At 44.4% G+C, this 23,441-nt stretch overlaps 1 protein-coding gene across 1 annotated transcript in view; it reads right to left on the bottom strand.

Annotated features, from left to right (window-relative positions):
- The window catches only part of LOC140489341 (vesicular glutamate transporter 1), a 79,579-nt gene that overhangs the window by 10,911 nt on the left and 45,227 nt on the right, over positions 1–23,441 (bottom strand). The window contains exons 4-11 of the mRNA XM_072588798.1: positions 22,803–22,917; positions 15,818–15,905; positions 12,638–12,724; positions 7,562–7,704; positions 6,384–6,533; positions 5,166–5,298; positions 1,984–2,094; positions 1,674–1,801 (exon numbers count right to left, since the gene is read on the bottom strand). Coding sequence (XP_072444899.1) covers positions 1,674–1,801; positions 1,984–2,094; positions 5,166–5,298; positions 6,384–6,533; positions 7,562–7,704; positions 12,638–12,724; positions 15,818–15,905; positions 22,803–22,917 — 955 coding nt within the window. The remainder of the gene's footprint in view (positions 1–1,673; positions 1,802–1,983; positions 2,095–5,165; positions 5,299–6,383; positions 6,534–7,561; positions 7,705–12,637; positions 12,725–15,817; positions 15,906–22,802; positions 22,918–23,441) is intronic.

The raw sequence follows: 23,441 nt of genomic DNA, 5'->3' as shown, positions 1-23,441 counted from the left end.
CATGTGCTCGCAAGCAACCTTACAGCGGGAGGATGGTGTCAGCACATATCTGCTGCCCTTGTCCTTCTCGCTGGTAAAGATGACATGCCCGTGCCCTTTTGGGGATCTAACATTGATGGTCGGTCCCGGGCTTCCTTCAGGGATTCAGGAGGCTCAGACAGTGGGAGGGAGCTGGGAGCTACAAACTCCACTAGGTTCTCCAGGCTCTATCAGCCCTCCCTGTGGGCTAGAAGAGAGCAGGAGTGCTCTCCCTATTCTGCCAGAAAAGCTTGCAGCACCGCCCCTCTCTGCCGATAACAGGCCACTCCAATTTGTGGGTTTTGCCCTCAAGGAGTGTCAAGGCCATAACCTCCTGCTGCTGGTTTACCCTCCCCATCCAGACTGTCCACTTATCCTGCAGTGTAGACAGGATGGGAACACCACCATCTCCAAGGCACACACTGACTCGAGATATGTCGGCCATCCCTGAATTGCCAGTGAGGAAGGGGAATAAAATATTTTAACTCTCTCTCTGACAAGGCTGCGTTGGGGAGTGGAATACCATTACTGTACCGACTCCTGCAGTTCACCGAGAGTCGAGCAATTCAACAGGCCAATTGGCCTACTTCTCCTGCGTCTTATGGACCTTATGTATTCAAGGCTGAGACTGACAGATTTTTAATCAGTAAGGGAAGCAAGGGTTATGGGGAAAAGGGAGGAAAGTGATCAAGACCAACCACAAAGGCTTTGAACTGCAGTGCGGACTCAATGAGCTGAATGGGCTACTTCTCCTCATTATGGTCTAAGCACCTTTCCAAGGTTGGAATATCAGAGCTGGAGGAGATCAACCAATCAACCATGATTGGTCAACATCCTGTGAATTCCCTCAGGGGCATTGTGGGTCTACCTACAGCACAAGGACTGCAGTGCTTCAAGGCAGCTGCTCACCCCCACCATCTCAAGAGGCAACTAAGGACAAGCAATAAATGCTGGGCCCAGCCAGTGATTCCCATGTCCCACAAATGAATCAAGAAGCTTGCTGATGACTATTTCACATTTTTCCCCTCTCGAAGTGTGTCGAGAGTGCTTTAACTCTGAAATTACGGTCACAAACAAAAACAGAAGTCGCTGGAAAAGCTCAGCAGGTCTGGCAGGACCTGTGGAGAGAAATCAGAGTTAACGTCTCGGGTTGAGTGAACCTTGCTCAGATTCTCTTGATTGCTCTCCGCAGATGCTGCCAGAATTGCTGAGTTTTTCCAGCAGTTTCTGTTTCTGCTTCTCACTTACATAAGAGCGATGAGCAGGAGTAGGCCGTCTGGCCCCTCGGGGCCTACTCCACCATTCAATAAGATTGGGGCTGGTCTTTTCGTGGGCTCAGCTCCACTTAACCACCCTCTCACCGTAACCCTTGATTCCTTTATTATTCAAAAAATAGCTATCTTAACTTTAAAAACATTTACTGAAGCAACGTCAACTACTTCACTGGGCAAGGAATTCCACAGATTCACAACCTTCTCAATTCCATCCTAAATCTGCTCCCCCTAATTTTGAGGCTATACCCCCTTGTCCTAGTATCACCTGCCAGTGGAAACATCCTCTCTATGTCTGTCTTATCTTATCACTTCCAGCATTCACAGTTCGTTTGGTTTTTGTTTGGTCTGGAACTATGGTAGTTTCTGCACGGGTCTGCTCACCTTATGCTTTGTCATTGCTCCCACGATTAAAGGGCACACCATCCCGGATAAAGTGCCCACTCCATTGGATAAACCCATTAAGATGCTGGCGTAGCGTGGTGCAATGTCCAGATGGTTAACATTGAAGCCTTCAGCAGAAAAGCAAGATACAAGATGGGTTCAGTTGAGTCATACCCCCATTTGTGCGGTGCCAAATTTTAAGTGAGAGAAAACACATGCTGACATACGGCAAATACAGACGCGTTCCTGCTCTTGGTTCATACTGCCCCTAACAGTACCTGGTGAAACTGAGGATGAGATCTTTAATCACCTGAAATTGCGAATCCACTGAAGCCAACGGCAAGGATGAGGAAAGAAATAGCCACTCCTTTTGTGTGAGAGAAGCCCACCACTAACAGAAAGGTTGCTTCCATTCCGAAACCTTCAGACGAGAAAAATAAAACAAGAGAAGCTTTACCTCAAACAGTGAAGATTCTAAACAGCATTTATACTGCATTTATATAGCATCCCAAGGCACATGCAAACAAAGATTCATCACAAGGTTTCATATTTCCAGCATCCACAGTATTTTGCTTTAATCATGAGATTTTAGGGGAGGTGCTCAAAATCTTAGTTAAAGAGGTGGCTTTTAAGGATCAATTTAAAAAGTGCATGGTGAGGTTTGAGGAGGAATTTCAGAGTTTAGGGGCTTACAGGCCTATTTTCACAGCTGATGGCCTGATGGTATTATCGCTGGACTGCTAGCCCAGAAACTATATTCTTAGAATATAGTACAGAGTAGGTCCCTTGCAGTTCTGAGAGAGTGTAGCCCTCATGAATTCCTCATGAGGGGATTTTCCTGCTCCTCAGATGTTGCCTGACCTGCTGTGCTTTTCCAGCACCACTCTGATCTAAACTCTGGTTTCCAGCATCTGCAGTCCTCATCTTTGCCCTGTTAGCCCAGAGTCCCAGGTAACGTTCGAGGGACCCAGGTTCGAATCCCGACGGGGAAATTTAAATTCAAGATAAATCTGGAATTCATGATGACCATGAGTTGATTGTGGGGAAAAACCCATCCGGTCCATTAATGTCCTTGAGGGAAGGAAACTGCCTTAGTTACCTGGTCTGGCCTACATGGGACTCCAGACCCATAGCAATGTGGTTGACTCTTAACTCCCTCAGGGCAATACATGCTGGTCTAGCCAGTAAGACCCACATCCCATGAATGAATTAAAGTTATCATCACAAAGGGTTGGGTGTACCCGTCAGGCATTAGTCTTAGTAACAGGTCTTCCATCCTGCCTTCTGGGGTCCCACCCTGGTTACTAACAATTGATTACAAAATATCTTCCTTAATTTATTAAAGTGGAATGCTTAAGTGGGTTAAGAGCACCACTGTATCATTAGTTTTTTGAGAAAACCGAAAATATTGCCTTTATTTTGTGAAAGATTGCAGCATGCTGTTGTGCAGAGACACCTCGGAGTCCTTATGTATAAATCGCAAAGAAATGGTTTGTGGATGCAGGAGGTAAATTATGAAGGGAAATGGAACTTTGTCCTTCATTGTGAGAGGGATGGAGTTTAAAAAAAAAAGGAGGTTATGCTGCAGAGTTGAGAGAGTGGTGCTGGAAAAGCACAGCAGGTCAGGCAGCATCCGAGGAGCAGGCGAATCAATGTTTCGGGCATAAGCCCTTCATCAGGAATGGCCTGAGCAGGAATTCAAGATGAAGGGCTTATGCCTGAGATGTTGATTCTCCTGCTCCTTGGATGCTGCCTGACCTGCTGTGTTTTTCCAGCCCTACACTCTCGACTCTGATCTCTAGCATCTGCAGTCCTCACCTTCTCCGAGGTTATGCAGTAGCTGTACAGGGTGCTGGTGAGGCCACACTTGGAGTACTGTGGGTAGTTTTGGTCTCCTTACTTGAGAAAGGATGTATTGATGCGAGAAGGGGTGCAGAGGAGGTTCACGAGATTGATTCTGGAGTTGAGAGGGTTGGCTTATGAGGAGAAATTGAGCAGACTGGGATTATATTTATTGGAATTTAGATGAATGAGGGGGGGAATCTTACAGAAACATGTAAAATTACGAAGGAAATAGATAAGATAGAAGCAGGGAGGTTGTTTCCACTAGTGGGTGAGCTATGGGGCAAGGCCTCAAAATAAGAGGGAGCAGATTTAGGACTGAGCTCAGGAGGAACTTCTTCACCCAAAGGATTGGGAATCTGTGGAATTCCCTGCCCAGTGAAGCAGTTGAGGCTTCCTCGTTGAATGTTTTTAAGGCAAAGGTAGATAGGTTTTTGAACAGTCAAAGAATTAAGGGTGATGGTGGGTAAGTGGAGCTGAGTCCACAAAAAGATCAGCCACGATCTTATTGAATGGCAGAACAGGCTCGACGGGTCTGATGGCCTACTCCTGCTCCTAGTTCTTACATTCTTCTGTAGTGTCTTTAATGACTGCAGGACACTCGGAAGCATTTCACAGCCAACAGAGTCTTTCTGCAGTGTGGTCCCTGTGGCAAAGTGGGAAATGAGTTGTCAGCCATTTTCGATTTGATATTGGAAACTGAGGTTTGTTGCTTTGGTTGGCCCTTTTGTGTTCTCTCTGCTCCTCGCTAGCAGCTTCAGGTTCCTCCAGGAATCTTGCAGCTTGAACTGTCTGGTTCTGTTGCGAAGAATGACTTAAAGCAAGCTGCTTCGGCTTATCCATCCATCTCTGTAACTAACTACAGTCTTGTAAGGCGAATGTAGGCATCTCTCTCCCTCACTCTCTCTCTCTCTCTCTCTCTGTTAGGGAGAGGCAAGTGATTACAGCTTGATGGGCATCAAATCATGACAGACCTGCAATTCTTTGACCACCCGCCATTAATGTGTTACAAGAATGGACTGCTTAATTATCAGTCTGCTGGAGCCAATGTTGTGAATACATGCCCAGCAACCTGGAACTCCTGGCTCTCAGGGAGGGACACTACCCACTGCACCACAAGGTCTGTCTAATGCGAATGATGAAAGAAAGGGAGAGTGGGGGCTACAATTTGCAATCATGGCACTAGCTATTCCAGAAGTGTAATTATTTCTCGGGCTGAATTTAATAGATGGATATCAATTCATCAACAACCACTTGCATTTATATAGCACCTTAACGTAGTTAAACATCCCAAGATGTTTTGCAAAGAGTACTATAAGAAAGAAATGTAGGAATGATGGACCTCAATATAGTTAAACATCCCAAGATGTTTGGCAAAGGGTATCATCAGAGAGAAATGTGGGGATGATGGATAAATATCACCTTATGATAGGGGCTGCAGTAGTTTGGATGAGTTTAAATATTTGGAGGCTGCAATCAAGCCAGCTGGAATTATTTGAGCAGTATGGTCTAGGTTGAGTTAAGATATGGAGGAGGACGTAGAATATTGGGCACATAAGCAGTCACTCATGCATAACTAAGAGTTACTAATGCAGTTGATGGCTGTGATGGAGAGCAGCATATTGTTTGGCCTGCCTTGCAGAAACTTACCTCCACAGTTCATCATCTTCCTGACGTTGGTGGTGGACATGATTTTCTTGGCTCGGAGGTAGTCCGCTAACTGCCCGCCAATGGGCACGACAATTGTCATGACGAGATGGGGGAGAGCAGACAACAGGCCGACCTATGTTGAGAGAGAGTTCAACACAGAGTTAACAATCTGAAATGAGAACACCCACTTGCTGAACAGGGAAACATGCTGTTTTGTACTCTCTGGGTTTCATCAGGACAAATGCAAGAATGCCAAATTTCAAACCATCACAACAAGTCATACCACAAGAAAAAAGAACGCTGATTGGTTAGCCTCAGCCCATCTTGCCAATCAATCAACATCTTTTTTTTCCAAAAGTCCGAATTGTTGCAAGGCTCTGAAATTTGGCATTCTTGCATCTGTCCTGACAAGTGCAAGTCGGAAAGCTTCAGTAACATGTCTCTCTGTTCAGAAATCGTCAAACCTGAAATGCAATGGGGTTCATGTGTTGCTGATTCTCTAGGCAGCTTTTCATACAGGCTGGAGTAGAAATTCCTCTCAGGCATTGAATTAACAAAATGACTTCAACTCCCCAATGTGCCTCTCTCATCCCAGGCCTCATTTCAACTCCACTACTCACTTCCTGGCAGATTACTCCCCAGCAGAGCTGACTCTGTGGTCCAGTGATCTCCCATCATAAAGAACTGACAACATAGAAACAGGCCATTAGGCCCATTTGCTCCATTCTGATATTTATATTTCACATGAACCTCCCCCACCCCTCTTTATCCCACCCTATTGACCTATCCTTTCATTCCTTTCTGCCTCATGTGTTTAGGTAGTTTCCCCTTAAGTGCATCCATGTGGCTTGACTCTGTCATATAACGTCAATTCCACATTCTCACTATTCCCTGGGTAAACACGCGTCTCTCCTGAACATGCTATTGGACTCGGTGACCATCTTACACTTAATGGTTCCAAGGTCTCACTTATTCCACAAATGGAATAATCTTCTCTAAGCTACTGTGTCAAATCCTTCCATAATCTTAAAGACATCTCTCAGGTCTTTGCTTTGCTAAAGCCTGGTCTTGTTAAGTCTGTAGGTAGGTCAGGTCCTTTCCTGACCCCACCCTGCCCCCTCAACAATGAGGAGGGTGCACTTCTAAAGAAAATTGTAGAGGAAGCCAATTTTTTTTTTACAACCGCAAATATTTACATGAAAAGCACATATTTGGTACCTTGCTGATCTCGAACCCAAACACCTCCTCAAAGTAGGCCGGCTGGCTGATCAACAGCAAGTAGAAAGTCCAACTGCGGCAGAAGTTGGCGACAACTATAGCGTAGACAGGCATCGATGTGAAAAACTTACGCCAGGGCGCTTTGAATTTCTGTCCAGGTAACACAACAAATCAAAGCATGGGATCAATATTTCTCATCCCTCGAAATAAACCCACTCTTCTCACATTGAGGTCAATCCTTCAGGCTGCAATGAATTCTGTACAAAGTTAAAAATCACACAACACCAGGTTATAGTCTAACAAGTTTATTTGAAAGCACTAGCTTTCAGAGCGCTGCCCCTTCATCAGGTGGTTGTTCATCAGTGCTCCGAAAGCTGGTGCTTTCAAATAAACTTGTTGGACTATAATCTGGTGTTGTGTGATCTTCAACTTTGTACACCCCCAGTCCAACACCAGCATCTCCAAATCATGAATCCTGTAAATTCTTTATTTCATTCTTTCATGGGATATGGGCATCGTTGGCGAGTTCAGGATTTGTTGGCAGTCCCTAATCGCTGGCTCGGCCATTCAGAGCATAGTTAAAGCCTGTGGGTGTCTGGAGTGACTGTTAATCTCGAAGAGGTAAGGATGCCTGCTTTCCCTCTCTCAAGGACACTCATGAACCAGATGTTTGCAAATCTACTCATGAACAGGCTCCAGCATGGAACCCGCTCACTACCCGGGGGACTGCCTGTGTGGACATCTCATTGGCAGCTAGGTAATGCAGTCACTGTTGCAATATCAGAAATTTAGCAGCCAATTTACACACAAGGAGGTCCCAGAAACAACAGTCTGTTTGTGTGAATACTGACCGAGGGGTGAATGTTGGCTCAGACAGTTCTTGAAGATCTTATCAACTTCAAAAGCCTTAGCTTCCCGTCCAAGCCACAGTGCCTCTGACAGCATGGCTCTTCCTCAGTGCTCTTTGGGAGAATCAGCTTTGATATTTTGTGCTGCATTCCTAGAGTCCGATTTGAACCTTTTGTGTCTCAGAGACAAAGTTGCACTGGAGCTGACAGTGGGGAGAGGCAATGGGGTTTGGGGGGTGTTGGGGTGAAGATTGACACCCACATTGACATGATATCTTGGACTTTTGGTTTCTCCCCATTACCAACAGGTGAGGAAAAGTGCCCGCTCACCACAAGAGGGTTCATCAAGTTGGCGCCCTCTCCAATAGATTCCTCTATGTAGGTCTTCTCTTCCTCGGTAATGGTTGGGTGTTTAGCTGGACTCTCATAAGACACCAGCAGCCAGAAAATGTACCACACCATGCCGAAACTCCCTGTGAAAAAGAATTAAGTGAACATATTTTCAAATTCCAAAACCTACCTCTTCCCTCATCTAGTTTGGGCAGGTAAACTCTCGAGCAGGGATGGCTGGGAACTGGACACACCTTTGTTATTGGGACTAAGGGGGTTGGTATCAAGGAATTACCCATTTCCATCCTTACTCAATGTCCACAAAGGCAGAATGGGCAGTTAAAAACCACAGGGGTGGTGACTTCACTGAATGTCTCCTCCCACCCACTACCTGCCCCTGCCTCACCACTCACTTAATTCAGGGGTATTCAGCAGTAAGACGTACCAACAATTCTACTGACTCATATTCTCGTCTTCGGTTCTTAGCCACTCCGTGGCTCCTTCTCCCCACCTCTCCAACCTCCTTCAGCCCCACACACAGCTTCGGTCACATCATTTGATTCCTAAACTTTAAAAATAATTGCACAGTAAACTCAAAACTGTCGTTGGGAATATTTCTTAGCCGTCTTACATTTTTTTTTGTAATTCACCCTGGCATATGGGCCTCGCTGATTGGACTAGCCTCGATTGCCCATCCCTAATTACCCTTGAGAAGGCAATGCTTTCTTGAACCGCTGCAATCCACTAGGTACAGGGATACCCACAATGCCGTTAGGCAGGGAGTTCTCGGATTTTGGTCCAACGACACTGAAGGAATGGTGATATATTTCCAAGTCAGGATGGTGAGTGCTTGGAGGGGTATCTGCAGGCTGGTGATATCCCCAAGTATTTGCCGCCTTTGTCCTTCTAGATGGTAGCTTGGAAGGGTGAGAAACCACTGATAAATTGTACTTGGCATGTGACTGCAGTGCTGCATTAAAATATAGCACCTTGAATACATATTCATATCCCAAATAACATGATATAATACCATGGCTCCTCTAGTTCTGGCCACTTGAGAATCTCCATTATTAGTTGCTGTGCGTTCAGATGCTGGGACCTGATCTCTGAAACTCCCTTCCTCAACCTCAGGTCCTCTCTCCCTCTCTCTCTTTCACTGAAGTCAGGAGCCACACGACACCAGGTTGTAGTCCAACAGGTTTATTGGAAATCACAAGCTTTCAGAGCACTGCTCCTTTGTCAGGTGAAGTGTGAGCCTTTCATATTTCACCTGATGAGGGAGCGTCCCTCTGAAAACTTGTGATTACAAATAAACCTGTTCGACTACAAGCTGGTGTCGTGTGACTCCTGACTTTGGATTTTAACCAGCCCAGTCTGACACTGGTACTTCCATGTCTTTTCTCACTGTTGACACCCCTTAAAATATAGCTCTTTGACAAAAAAAAGGTTTTGTTAACAGGCCATGTTAACTATCATTTTATAATACCCCTGTGAACTGGCTTAGGATGAAAATGAATAAAGCTTATTTTCTTTGAACAATGTGCATTTTCTGTGCACAGGAGCTTATACAGAGACACACACACGCCAAAGTGAACAGATGGGAGTGAATCATTCCCTCTGACTGTGCATATGTTGTTCTTGTACAGGAGTTGACACTGAGGCAAACACATAGGCAATATAGTACCAAGTGGGAGTGAATCATTCCCTGTTACTCTGAATGTACCATTGTTTTCTGAACTGCAACTCTATCACAAGTATACTTATCAATCCAACTTGAAAGTTGACCCTTGTACGAATATTACCATTGGGTTGGCAGAGCTCCAATAATTCTGAATGATTGTTAGTCATAAAACAAGAAAACTTTAACATTTCTAGATAAAGTAAAGGTAAAGTCAGGGTAGTGACAGGGTAAACTACAGTATTTCCACTGCTTGGAGAGTTTAGAACTAGGGGGCTTAGTCTAAGAATTAGGGCCAGACTGTTCACAAGAGATGTTAGGAAGCACATCTACACACAAAGGGTTGGAGAGGCTTGCTACTCACTTCCACAAATGGCAGTGGAGGTTGGATCAGTCATTGATTTTAAATCTGAGTTGGACAGGCTTTTGTTAAGAAAAGGTATGAAGAGATTAGGGCCGAAGGCAGGTATATGTAGTTAGGCACAGATCGGCCATGATCTCATTCAATGGTGGGACAGGCTCAAGGGGCTGAATGGCCTCCTCCTGTTCGTATGGTCCTAAAGTCACCATAGCCCCATCAGGCTGTTCTCTCATTAGAGAGAGAGACTGGTGATGAGTTTAATCTGAAGGTCACCATGTCTCAGGTGAAAGGCAAGGTTGAGATGGTGGAACTGTCATGGTAATCTGAGTTAATTGACCCCTGTAACATCTCTGTGGTAATTGAACACACCACTACTTTAGTTCCTTCTGTCACTTTTCTCTACGGTGGCTCAGTGGTTAGCACTGCTGCCTCACAGCACCAGACAATAGACAATAGGTGCAGGAGTAGGCCATTCTGCCCTTCGAGCCTGCACCACCATTCAATATGATCATGGCTGATCCTAAATCAGTATCCTGTTCCTGCCTATCTCCATAACCCTTGATTCCACTATCCTTGAGAGCTCTATCCAACTCTTTCTTCAATGAATCCAGAGACTGGGTCTCCACTGCCCTCTGGGGCAGAGCATTCCACACAGCCACCACTCTCTGGGTGAAGAAATCTCTCCTCATCTCTGTCCTAAATGGTCTACCCCATATTTTTAAGCTGTGTCCTCTGGTTCGGCACTCACCCATCAGCGGAAACATGTTTCCTGCCTCCAGAGTGTCCAATCCTTTAATAATCTTATATGTCTCAATCAGATCCCCTCTCAGTCTTCTAAACTCAAGGGTATACAAGCCCAGTCGCTCCAGTCTTTCAGTGTAAGGTAGTCCCGCCATTCCAGGAATTGACCTTGTGAACCTACGCTGCATTCCCTCAATAGCCAGGATGTCTTTCCTCAAATTTGGAGACCAGAACTGCACACAGTACTCCAGGTGTGGTCTCACCAGGGCCCTGTACAGCTGCAGAAGAACCTCTTTGCTTCTATACTGAATCCCTCTTATTATGAAGGCCAGCATGCTATTAGCCTTCTTCACTACCTGCTGTACCTGCATGCTTACCTTCATTGACTGGTGTACAAGAACACCCAGATCTCTTTGTACTGCCCCTTTACCTAAATTGATTCCATTTAGGTAGTAATCTGCCTTCCTGTTCTTGCCACCAAAGTGGATAACCATACATTTATCCACATTAAACTGCATCTGCTATGCATCTGACCACTCATCTAACCTGTCCAGGTCACCCTGTAATCTCCTAACATCCTCCTCACATTTCACCCTGCCACCCAGCTTAGTATCGTCAGCGAATTTGCTAATGTTATTACTAATACCATCTTCTATATCATTAACATATATTGTAAAAAGCTGCAGTCCCAGTACTGATCCCTGCGGTACCCCACTGGTCACTGCCTGCCATTCCGAAATGGAGTCGTTTATCACTACTCTTTGTTTCCTATCAGCCAACCAACTTTCAATCCAAGTTAGTACTTTGCCCCCAATACCATGCGCCCTAATTTTGCTCACAAACCTCCTATGTGGGACTTTATCAAAAGCTTTCCGAAAGTCCAGGTACACTACATCTACTGGATCTCTCTCATCCATCTTCGGAGTTACATCCTCAAAAAATTCCAGAAGATTAGTCAAGCATGATTTCCCTTTCATAAATCCACGCTGACTCTGACCTATCCTGTTACTACTATCCAGGTATATTGTAATTTCATCCTTTATAATAGACTCCAGCATCTTTCCCACCACTGAGGTCAGACTAACTGGTCTATAATTTCTCTCCCACCTTTCTTAAAAAGTGGTACAACATTAGGCACCCTCCAATCTGCAGGAACTGATCCTGAATCTATTGAACTCTGGAAAATAATCACCAATGCATCCACGATTTCTCGAGCCACCTCCTTCAGTACCCTGGGATGTAGACCATCAGGCCCCGGGGACTTATCAACCTTCAGACCTAACAGTCTCTCCAACACCAATTCCTGGCAAATATAAATTCCCTTAAGTGCAGGTCCTTTAGCCACTGTTACCTCAGGGAGATTGCTTGTGTCTTCCCCAGTGAACACAGATCTGAAGTACCAATTCAATTCTTCTGCCATTTCTTTGTTCCCCATAATATATTCCCCTGTTTCTGTCTTCAAGGGCCCAATTTTAGACTTAACCATTTTTTTCCCTTTCACATAACTAAAAAAGCTTTTCCTATCCTCCTTTATATTCCTGGCCAGTTTACCTTCGTACCTCATTTTTTCTCTGCGTATTTCCTTCTTAGTAATCCTTCATTGTTCTTTAAAAGCTTCCCAGTCCTCCGTTTTCCCACTTATCTTTGCTATGTTATACTTTTTCTCTTTTAACTTTATATTTTTCTTAACTTCCCTCATCAGCCACGGCCACCCATGCCTCCTCCTGGGATCTTTCTTCCTTTTTGGAATGAACTGATCCTACAACTTCTGCATTATACACAAAAATATCCGCCATTGTTCCTCCACTGTCATCCCTGCTAAGGTATTGCACCATTGAACTTTGGCCAGCTCCTCCCTCATAGCTCCATAGTTCCCTTTATTCAACAGAAATATTGTCACTTCCGGGACCCGGGGTTCGATTCCACTCTTAGGCGATTGTCTGTATGGAGTTTGCACATTCTCCCCGTGTCTGTGTGGGTTTCCTCTGGGTGTTCCGGTTTCCTTCCACAGTCCAGGGATGTACAGGTTAGGATGGATTAGTCGTGCTAAATTGCCCATAGTGTCCAGGCATGTGCAGGTTAGTTGTATTATCCATGGAAAATGTAGGTTACAGTGATAGGGTGGGGAGGGTGGGATGCTCATTGGAGGGGTCATGTGGACTTGATGGGCCGAATGGTCTGTTTCCATACTATAGAGATTTTATGATTCTATGATCATGAATTCATGCCACCTCCTACAGTTAACCCTTTCTCTAACATACTTATTCTAATATACTCGTGATAATACAATCCGTACCATAGACATAGAAGACTGAAGACCACCCTGAGTACTGGACAAGGATCCCTGCCAGAGGCATTGCTATCACTGCCCCTGCATAGGAACCTGCAAAAGAAAGAGTGCACATAACCAAAGTGTTACTGAGATGGGATATTCTTAAATAGCGGAACATGAGCAATGGGTGGAGGCCATTCAGCCCCTGAAACATTTTCCAACATTCAATTACATTTGGTTGAATCTTATCAGAAACCGACTAAGTCTCAGTTTTGGTGAGAGTTCCTCATGCTATCTTCCTAAACACACCTCCTTACCTGTGCACCATACTCTTATGCCTTCTTGCATTCTCCCTGGATGTTCAGATGGGCACCATCCAGGATTCCTGGTACCAGCACCATCCTTAGCGCCAACTGGATACCCCATCAATTGCTGGCAGCCTGCAATTGCCCTCAATAGTTCAATGTATTTGTCCCGGACATGTCGGGGAGAGGGTATTTGGCATTTTGCTTTGAGGGCAGGGAATTGTAGGTCCTGCTGGACAAGAAGTGGCATGTAGCCATTGCCCACAGAGTGTGTCCTGAGATGTTTGTGAGTGACGGAGGTCCAGAGAGGTGAGCTGGAGACACCCGGCACACACTCTGACTTTCATGTTGGTAATAGTTGCCATCTAGTTTCTATCTGGAGGGTGGGGGAATGGGAAACTCCACATCAAGGAGTATGTAATAACAAGGATATTAATGCATACGAATAGCTGTCTCACCACCCACGAGCAAGAATCTCATCTTACCGTTCAATATTTGGTGGGGAAAATAGGATTTTAAGCTCTTGACAGTGGGAAGCTCCTCATTGCTGATTTCACACCATTCTCCCAACATTCTGGTCCATACCCCCATTGTTCAGGGGCTGGAAAGATTCCACTCATGATGGCTGATCTTTCTCTCACATCCATTTGGCCAACTTTGCCACATACCCATTGATGCTGAGACCACACGAACATCTATCTCTCTCCCTGCCGGGTCACCAACTTTGGTCGAAGACCTGCCTGGAGGTTTTATTATCTCATCCACTCCCACCTACTGTCAACATCCCCTCTACCTAGTCCTGCCGTTGATCACTCAAAGTGTTTATTGTCACCAAGATCCAGTTCAGTTGGATAAGGAAAATACCAGTCAAAGGTCACTGGGTTTATTTTACTCTTCTCCAATATTTATGCATTTAATAGATGAAGGAGTTCATGGAAATCAAAATAAATCTATCATCTAACTTAATGGCTTCTGAGTTTTGCCAGTTGTAAATGTGTCTTGGAGATTAAGGGCCAGATTATTTTTATGATGTTGAAAGAGGGACAAAAGACTCCAGACAGAACATTCCTGCTCATCCTCAAAATAGTGCCATGAGGAATCTTTTATGACCACCAGAGAGGGTGGATTGTTAAATTTCACAACAGGAATCACCAATCATACAGCCAGGTTACTGGAATGGTATGGGCAGTGGTTCTTGTGGGGGTAGGTTATTGCAGACTCAATGGGCCAAATGGCCTCTTTCTGCACTGCAGTGATTCAATGATTCTTCAGTACACAAGATGTTCAGCAGAGAGTGAGAGCTCCAGGCAGACCTTCTGCTGAAATTGGCAATTCTTTAGGATAGACGTTTGAGAGCACCACAAGTAAAAAAGTAGAAAACCACTTCAAGTGGCAGTGCAAATTGCGCAGCTTCAGATGAAAGATGGACCAGGAAAAATGGGGAAGGCTTCCCTATCACACGGGCTAGATGCTGTCCATACAAACTACAGAGATCAACTCAAACACATCCAACCATCTATTTGTCTCCTGGTATCAGTGAACCACCCTCAACTGTCAAGGATTGTATACCTTCTATGTATATTTAGCTACTTTATCATATCTAAGTTGATGTTTCTTAACAAAATTGAACAAATAACCTTGAAATTACTTACTAATAAACAAGAACCTATCTTTTACATTTTGTGTCCCCAAGTCCATATTCTAAATGGGAAATAATTACAGAAAGCTACAACACAACGGGACTTGGGGGTACAAAACACAGACAGCTAGCACACAGGTTCAGCAGGTAATCAGGAAGGCTAGTGGGATGTTGGTTGCTACTTCAAGGGAGGGGTGGTGGTGGAGTGGAAGAGGAGGGGATTCTTACTTCAACTATGAAAAGTGTTGGTGAAACCACATCTGGAGTATTGAGAGCAGTTTTGGTCCCTTATTTAAGGAAAGATATAATTTTGTTGGAAGCTGTTCAGTGATAGTTTATTAGGAAGATCCTCGGTATAGAAGGATTGTCTTATGAGCAAAGGCTAACCAGGTTAGCTCTCTACTCACTGGAGTTTAGAAGAATGAGAGGTGATCTCATTGAAACATGTTGAATTCTTACAGGGCTTGACAGGGTAAATACTGAAAGGGTGTTTCCCCTCATGTGAGAGGCTAGAATAGCAAGCATAGTTTCAGAATATGGGAATGCCAACGACTGAGATGAGAAGGAATTTCTACCTCTTAGAGGGTTGTGAGTCTTTGGGACCCCTTGCCACAGAGAGCTGTGGGGGAGTAGAGTCCCTGTGTATTTTTAAGGCTAAGATAGATAGATTCTTCATCAATAGGGGAATCAAGGATTACAGGGAAAGGGCAAGATATTGGACATGAGAAGTGTCAGTTTTCTACTTTAAAGGACATTAGTGAATCAATAGTTTTTTCCTACGATTCTCAATGATTTCACTAAACTTTTAATTCCAGATTTTTATTGAATTATAAATTTCACCATTTGTCATGGCAGGATTCAAACCAACCTGGGTCACCTGGAACATTAACTGGGTCTCTGGATTCACAGTTCAGCAGTAATTTCACTAGGCCTGGCAGTGGACAAAGGTAAGGCCGGATTCTGCTGATGCCCACCCCTTAACAGGAGCAGAGATTGACCCAAAGGGTTAAAGGACGCAAGGGTGCCATAGAGAGATTGGAATGCTTTCTTTCTCCACTATGAGCCAACTGTGTAAAGTCTACGTGACGGCATTAGAGTTTGGAACTGTGCACACGCTCAGTCCGGAATGAGTGCACATGTGTGGTTGCCCACAGTTGCCACTGTCAGCACAAACACTGCCTTCATAAAACGCAGGTCAGGCCTCTGCCTGACCACCCTATGAAACAGTCTATTGTTTAAAGGTCTAAAAGGATCGATTACCACAGAAGGAGGTAGTAGCAAGCCGGCTTCGCTCCAAGGGAGGTGCCCATTTGCTCCAAATTCCATGGCATGCCGGATATGTAACCCCCTGCAGGCAACAGAACACAAGAAAACATCATATTATTGGGTCTGCCCTTGCCAGAGACAATTAAAAGTGAATTCATTGTCTAACAGATGATCCTGCCACAGAAAGTGAGAGGCGAGGTCATTTTTTTTAATTGATGATTGTCCAATATGTATGATATAATTTACATGTTCATTACCCATTTCCCTGGAGGGTCTGGTTTATAGAATCAAGGAAGCTTACAGCATAAGGAGGCCATTCAGCCCATCATGCATGTCCCAGTTCTTTGAAAGTCCTGTTCAGTGAGATTTACTTTATTTACTTGTGGGACACGGGCATCACTGGCTGGGACAGCATTTATTACCCTGTTCTATCCCAATAGTCTTGCACTTTTTTCTCTTATTTGGTATTGATCTAAGTCTCTGTTGAAGGTGACTCTTGAATGATTGTTTTGAGCTATGTATTTCAAATCATAATAACTCACTGTGTTAAAGGAAAGATATCCCTTTTTTTTCTTTTGCCAATTATCTCAAATCTGTGCCTTTTGGTCATTGACTGGCCTGGCATTGACAATAGCTTCCCTATTTACTTGATCAAATTCCTGGAGCTGCTCTTATTAAATCTCACCTGAAACCTGTGGCTACCAAGGTCAGGTCAGAGGCTAAGAAAATTGCAGTGAGTAACTCACCTCCTGACCCACCCCAAAACCTGTCCACTATCTACAAGACACAAGTCAGGAATGCCATGGAATACTACCCAGGTGACTGGACGGGTGCAGTTCCAACAACACTCAAGCAACTTGACACCATCCAGGACAAAGCAGCCTGCTTGATTGCCATCACATTCTCAAACTTCCAGTCCTTCCTCTACCAACGCTCAGTGGGTACTATCTACAAGAAGCACTGCAAAGATTTGCCAAAGATCCTTCAACACAACCTTCCAAACCCATGACTATTACCATGTAGAAGGACATGTGCAGCAGATACATAGTAACACCACCAAATTCTACCATCCTGACTTGGAAATATATCAGAGTCAGAGAGATGTACAGCACAAAGCATACCTTTCGGTCCAACTTGTTCATGCCGACCAGATATTGTAACCCAATCTAGACCAATCTACCAGCTACCAGCCCATATCCCTCCAACCCTTCCTATTCATATACCCATCCAAATTCCTTTTAAATAATGCAATTGTACTAACCTCCACCACTTCCATTGGCAGCTCATTCCATACACGTACCACCCTTTGCATGAAAAAGTTATCCCTTAGGTCTCTTTTAAATTTTTCCCCTCTCACCCTTAACCTATGCCCCTCTAGTTCTGGACTCCCCCACCCTAGGGAAAAGACTTTGACTATTTATCCTATCCACACCCCTCATAATTTTATAAACCTCTGTAAGGTCACCCCTCAGCCTCCGATGCTCCAGGGAAAACAGCCCCAGCCTATTCAGCCTCTCCCTATAGCTCAAATCTTCCAACCCTGGCACCATCGTTGTAAATCTTTTCTGAACCCTTTCAAGTTTCATTACATCTTTCTGATAAGAAGGAGACCAGAATTGCACAGAGTGTTCCAAAAGTGGCCCAACCAAACTCCTGTACAGCTGCAACATGACCTCCCAACTCCTGTACTCAATAGTCTGACCAATAAAGGAAAGCGTACCAAGCACCTCACATTTATCTAATTCAAACTCCATCTACCACTCCTCAGCCCATTGGTCCATCTGGTCAAGATCCCATTGTAATCAGAGATATTCTTCTTCCCTGTCCACTACACCTCCAATTTTGGTGTCATCTGCAAACTTACTAACTGTACCTCTTATGCTCACATCCAATTCATTTATATAAATGATGAAAAGTAGAGGACCCAGCACCGATCCTTGTGGCACTCCACTGGTCACAGGCCTCCAGCCTGAAAAACAACCCTCCACCACCACCCTCTGTCTTCTTCCTTTGAGCCAGTTCTGTATCCAAATGGTGAGTTCTCCCTGTATTCCATGAGCTTTAACCTTGCTAATCAGTCTCCCATGGGGAACCTTGTCGAATGCTTTGCTGAAGTTCATATAGATCACGTCTACCAATCTGCCCTCATCAATCTTCTTTATTACTTCTTCAAAAAACTCAATCAAGTTTGTGAGACAAGATTTCCCATGCACGAAGCCATGTTGACTATCCCCAATCAGTCCTTGCTTTTCCAAATACATGTACATCCTGTCCCTCAGGATTCCCTGCAACAACTTACCCACCACCGATGTCAGGCTCACTGGTCTATAGTTCCCTGGCTTGTCCTTACCGCCTTTCATAAATAGTGGCACCCTGTTAGCCAACCTCCAGTCTTCCAGCACCTAACCTGTGGCTATCGATGATACAAATATCTCAGCAAGAGGCTCAGCAATCACTTCTCTAGCTTCCCACAGAGTTCTAGGGTACACCTGATCTGGTCCTGGGGATTTATCCACTTTTATGCATTTCAAGACATCCAGCATTTCCTCCTCTGTAATATGGACATTTTTCAAGATGTTACCATCTATTTCCTAACATTCTATATCCTCCATGTCCCTTTCCACAGTAAATACTGATGCAAAATACTTGTTTAGCATCTCCCCCATTTCTTGCAGCTCCACACAAAGGCCATCTTTCTGATCTTTGAGGGGCCCTATTCTCTTCCTACATACTCTTTTGTCCTTAATATATTTGTAAAAACCCTTTGGATTCTCCTTAACTCTTTGTCAATGCTATCTCATGTCCCTTTTTGCCCTCCTGATTTCCCTCTTAAGTATACTCCTACTGCCTTTATACTTTTTTAAGGATTCACTTGATCTATCCTGTCTATACCTGACATATGCTTCCAGCTTTTTCTTAACCAAACCCTCAATTTCTTTAACCATCCAACATTCCCTATACCTACCAGCCTTCCCTTTCACTCTGACAGGAATATACTTTCTCTGGATTCTTGTTATCTCATTTTTGAAGGCTTCCCATTTTCAAGCCGTCCTTTTACCTGCCAACATCTGCCTCCAATCAGCTTTCGAAATTTCTTGCCTAATGTCGTCAAAATTAGCCTTTCTCCGATTTAGAACTTCAACTTTTAGATCTTGTCCATCCTTTTCCATCACTATTCTAAAACTAATAGAATTATGGTCGCTGGCCCCAAAGTGCTTCCCCACTGACACCTCAGTCATCTGCCCTGACTTATTTCCAAAGAGTAGGTCAAGTTTTGCACCCTCTTTAGTGGGTACATCCACATACTGAATCAGAAAATTCTCTTGTATACACTTAACAAATTCCTCTCCGTCTAAACCCTTAACACTCTGGCAGTCCCAGTCTATGTTCAGAAAGTTAAAATACCCTACCATGACCACCCTATTATTCTTCCAGATAACTGAAACCTCCTGACAAATTTGTTTCTCAATTTCCCTCTGACTATTAGGGGATCTATAATACAATCCCAACAAGGTGATCATCCATTTCTTATTTCTCAGTTCCGCTCAAATGCCTCCCCTGGATGTATTTCTGGGAATATCCTCCCTCAGCACAGCTGTAATGCTATCCCTTATCAAAAATGCCACTCCCCCTCCTCTCTTATCTCCCTTTCTGTCCTTCCTGTAGCATTTGTATACTGGAACATTAAGCTGCCAGTCCTGCGCATCCCTGAGCCATGTTTCTGTAATTGCTATGATATCCCAGTCTCATGTTCCTAACCAAGTCCCGAGTTCATCTGCCTTCCCTGTTAGGCCTCTTGCATTTAAATAAATGCAGTTTGATTTATCAGTCTTACCTCATTCTCTGCTTTGTCCCCGCCTGCTCCTTCTTTTCTCAATTGTACTAGTTTCAGATTGATCTCTTTCCTCATGATTTCCCTGGATCCTACCACACACCGCGCCCCCTTACTAGTTTAAATCCTCCCGAGCAACTCTGGCAAATCTCCCTGCCAGTACATTAGTCCCCTTCCAATTCAGGTGCAATCCATCCTTCTTGTACAGGTCACTTCTAGTCCAGAAGAGATTCTGATTCCAATAATCCAAAAATGTGGACCCTTCTCCCATACACCAGTTCATCTGCTTTATCCTCCTGGTCTTGCCCTCACTAGCTCGTAGTACCGGGAGTAATCCAAATATTACTACCCTTGAGGACCTCCTTTTTAAATTCCTGCCTTACTCTGTATATTCTTCCTGCAGAATCTCATATTTTTCCCTTCCTATGTCGTTGGTTGCAATGTGTACAATCCCGGAATTCTCTCCCTCATGGCATTGTGGGGTCTACTTACAATACACGGACTGCAGTGGATCAAGAAGGCAGCTCATCACCACCTTCTCAAGGGGCAACCAGGGGGTAAATATTAAATGCTGACCACGCGAGGTACGCCCATGTGCCACGATTGAATTTTAAAATTTCAAAGGGGCGTATTCCAGCCCCTCTTGTCTTTTTACATGGCTCAAAATCTCTCATGCCTGATATCCCATCTGCACCCTGTCCAATGTCTTGCATAAGCATGAGGCTCATGTCCCTGATGAGGAATGAGGCATACCTATCAATTTCCTCATCCAGTGACTGTTCTTTGTGTTGCAGTGTGGACAGTAGATGCTGGCAGTCTATTTAATTCTTGAAGCCATCACAGGCCTGACCTTGCTCTCTCAGACAGGAATCATCTCATAGCGTTGACCAAGGAAGGGAACCCTGACTGAGATTTCGGCTGCTTCTCACTCAACTCAGCTCAAATCGGAGATGAAATGCAAAATCAATATGTTTGTCTGAGTACAAAAAACAAACTAATGATACAGAACAGGTCCATCCTAGCGTGCATGCTCCCCTGGAGCTTCCTCCCACTCTATTGCCTTCATTTCATCCTGCCAGCCTAACCTCTTATTCCTTTCTTTATCATGAGATGGTGGTATAATGGTAATGTCTGATCGTGGGTTCAAATCCCACCTTGGCAACCAGTAGAATGTGAATTCAACTCATGAATATAAAGCTCATCTTTGTGATGGTGACAGTGACAGCACTGGTTGTGAAAATGCACCTGGTTCGCTAATGCCCTGTGGGGTAGGAAATTTGCCCTCCTTATCTGGTTTGGCCTACATTCCAATCTATGCCCATAATGATGTCCTTCACTCTTAACTGCCCTCTGCCACTCGTTAGAGCAGACATTGGCCTTTCAGCCCATCACATGGCAGATCTGAGTGTCCTCAACTCCATTTTCCTGCTTTTGCTCCATAACCCTTGATTTCCTTTTAAAATTCCGTCTATCTCAGCTTTGAATATACTCAATGACCCAGACTCAACAGCCTTCTGTGGAAAGAATCCCACAGATTTATTATCCTCTGACAGAATACGTTCCTCCTCGAGTGAATAGTCAGCTGCTTGATTTTGATTGGTGCAGACCCAATGGGCCAAGAGCCTTTTCCTGTGATGGAGACCCCTATGTTTCTATCTCATAAATGGACCACACCCTATTCTGAGATTATACCCTCTGGGTCCTGGACTCTCCCACAAAGGAAAGCATCCTTTCTGCATCTGCCTCGTTGGGTCGCCTTAAAATTTTGTAAGTTTCAATAAGGTTGCCTCTCATTCTTCTAGATTCCAATGAGTACAGGCCCAAACTTCCCAACCTCTCCTCAAAAACAGTCCTCGGTTCCAACCAAATTGGAATGGGTGACAAATACTGGTCTTGTGAACAGCGCTTGATCCCATGAAAGAACTAAAGGAGTGTCTATCCAACTTTCCCTTAAATACATCTTCACTGCTCACCCCACCTACTGCAGCAAGCTCCACACTCTCACCACTCAGTTACTCCTGAATTTTTTGCAAAACAACTATAGAACTGCAGATGCTAGAAGTCAGAATCAAAAACAGAAATTGATGGAAAAACCCAGCAGGTCTGGGAGAATCCGTAGAGATAATAGGTTTCTCTCCACATGCTGGGTTTTTCTAGCAATTTCTGTTTGCTCCTGAATTTTTTAATGGGTACGTTTAGATTAGATTCTCAACAGTGTGGAAACAGACCCTTCGGCCCAACAAGTCCTCACTGACCCTCCAAACAGTAACCCACCCAGACCCATTTCCCTCTGACCAATGCACCTAACACTATGGGCAATTTAACATGGCCAATTCATCTGACCTGCACATCCTTTGGACTGTGGGAGGAAACCCACGCAGACACGGGGAGAATATGCAAATGCCACACAGACAGTCACCCGAGGCTAGAATTGAACCCAGGTCCCTGGCACTGTGAGGCAGCAGTGCTAACCACAGAGCCACCCTAGTAGGTGATTTTATGATTTGAGTTTTCAATTTGATTTGATTTATTATTGTCACATATACCTAGCTACAGTGAAAAGTTCTGTTTTGTGTGCAATACAGGCAGATCATACCATACAAAGTGCATTGGAATAATAGAACAGAGTGAGGAATATAATGTTATGGCTGCAGAGAAGGTACACAGAGAGTGAGGCCAATATTAAATTTGAAATTTGAGGGGCCCATTCAGAAGTCTAATAATAGTGGGGAAGGAGCTTTTCTTGAATCTGCTGGTATGTGTCTTTAAGCTTTTGTATTTTCTGTCCAATGAATTGGGGTGGGAGAGGTCTTTGATGATGTTGGCTGCCTTCCCGAAGCAGTGGGAAGTGTGGATGGAGTCCATGGATGGAGGGTTGGCTTGCGGGGCTGTGTTCATCACTCTCTGTAGTTTCTTAGGGCCCATAATTTGAGGCAACCTCTGAAACGGAGGCATCTTCTCCTGGTTATTTATCAGTTTCAAGTTCTCTGTTCTCAAATACAGACTAATCCTGTATCAATGGTTGTGGAGCTTCTAGAGATGGAGCTGGAGGCTCATTTAGAAAAGTGAGGTTGACAGAAAGAGGTGAGATTCAGAGAAGTGAATAGTTTCTCTCGTGTTTTATCGAGGGTCATTTAGTCCACTCACCTCGACCAGTCCTTGGAGAATCCTGATTAATATAACACAGCTGAAATGGACTCTGGCTGCTGAGGGTATCAACATGTTCAGTGAAGATGTCGCCACGATCGCCCAGCCAAACACTCTGTCAAGAAAAAGAAAGAAAAGTTGATTCAGACCAACTTTAAGAAAAGAAGTTGGTCCTCCTCAGAAGACATTCCTGATGCAGTGACCAAGAAAACATGTGCAAAACAGCTTCAGCCAATAAATGCAGAAAATATATTACACTGGGTGCAAGAGCCAGAATGTGATGTTGCAGCTTTATAAGACTTTGGTTAGGCCGCACTTCGAGTATTGCATTCAATTCTGGTCACCACTTTACAAGAAGGATATGGAGCCTTTGGGAGGATGCAGAGCAGATTTACCAGGCCGCTGCCTGGATTAGAGGGTATGAGCTATAAGGAGAGGCTGGACAAACTAAGGCTGTCTTCTCTGGAGCAGCAGAGGCTGAAGAGAGACCTGATAGGAGTCTATAAAATTACGAGAGGTATAGTTGGGGTTGACAGTCAGAATCATTTTCCCAGAGTTGAAATGTTTAATAGTATTTAAGGTAAGAGGGGGAAAGTTCAAAGGAGATGCGAAGGGCAAGTTTTTTACACACAGAGTGGT

This window comes from Chiloscyllium punctatum, chromosome 18 (assembly GCF_047496795.1).
Source record: "Chiloscyllium punctatum isolate Juve2018m chromosome 18, sChiPun1.3, whole genome shotgun sequence".
In the NCBI taxonomy this organism is placed as follows: Eukaryota; Metazoa; Chordata; class Chondrichthyes; order Orectolobiformes; family Hemiscylliidae; genus Chiloscyllium; species Chiloscyllium punctatum.
The sequence above is the reverse complement of the archived record's forward strand: the minus strand, read 5'-3'. Positions and strand labels throughout refer to the sequence as shown.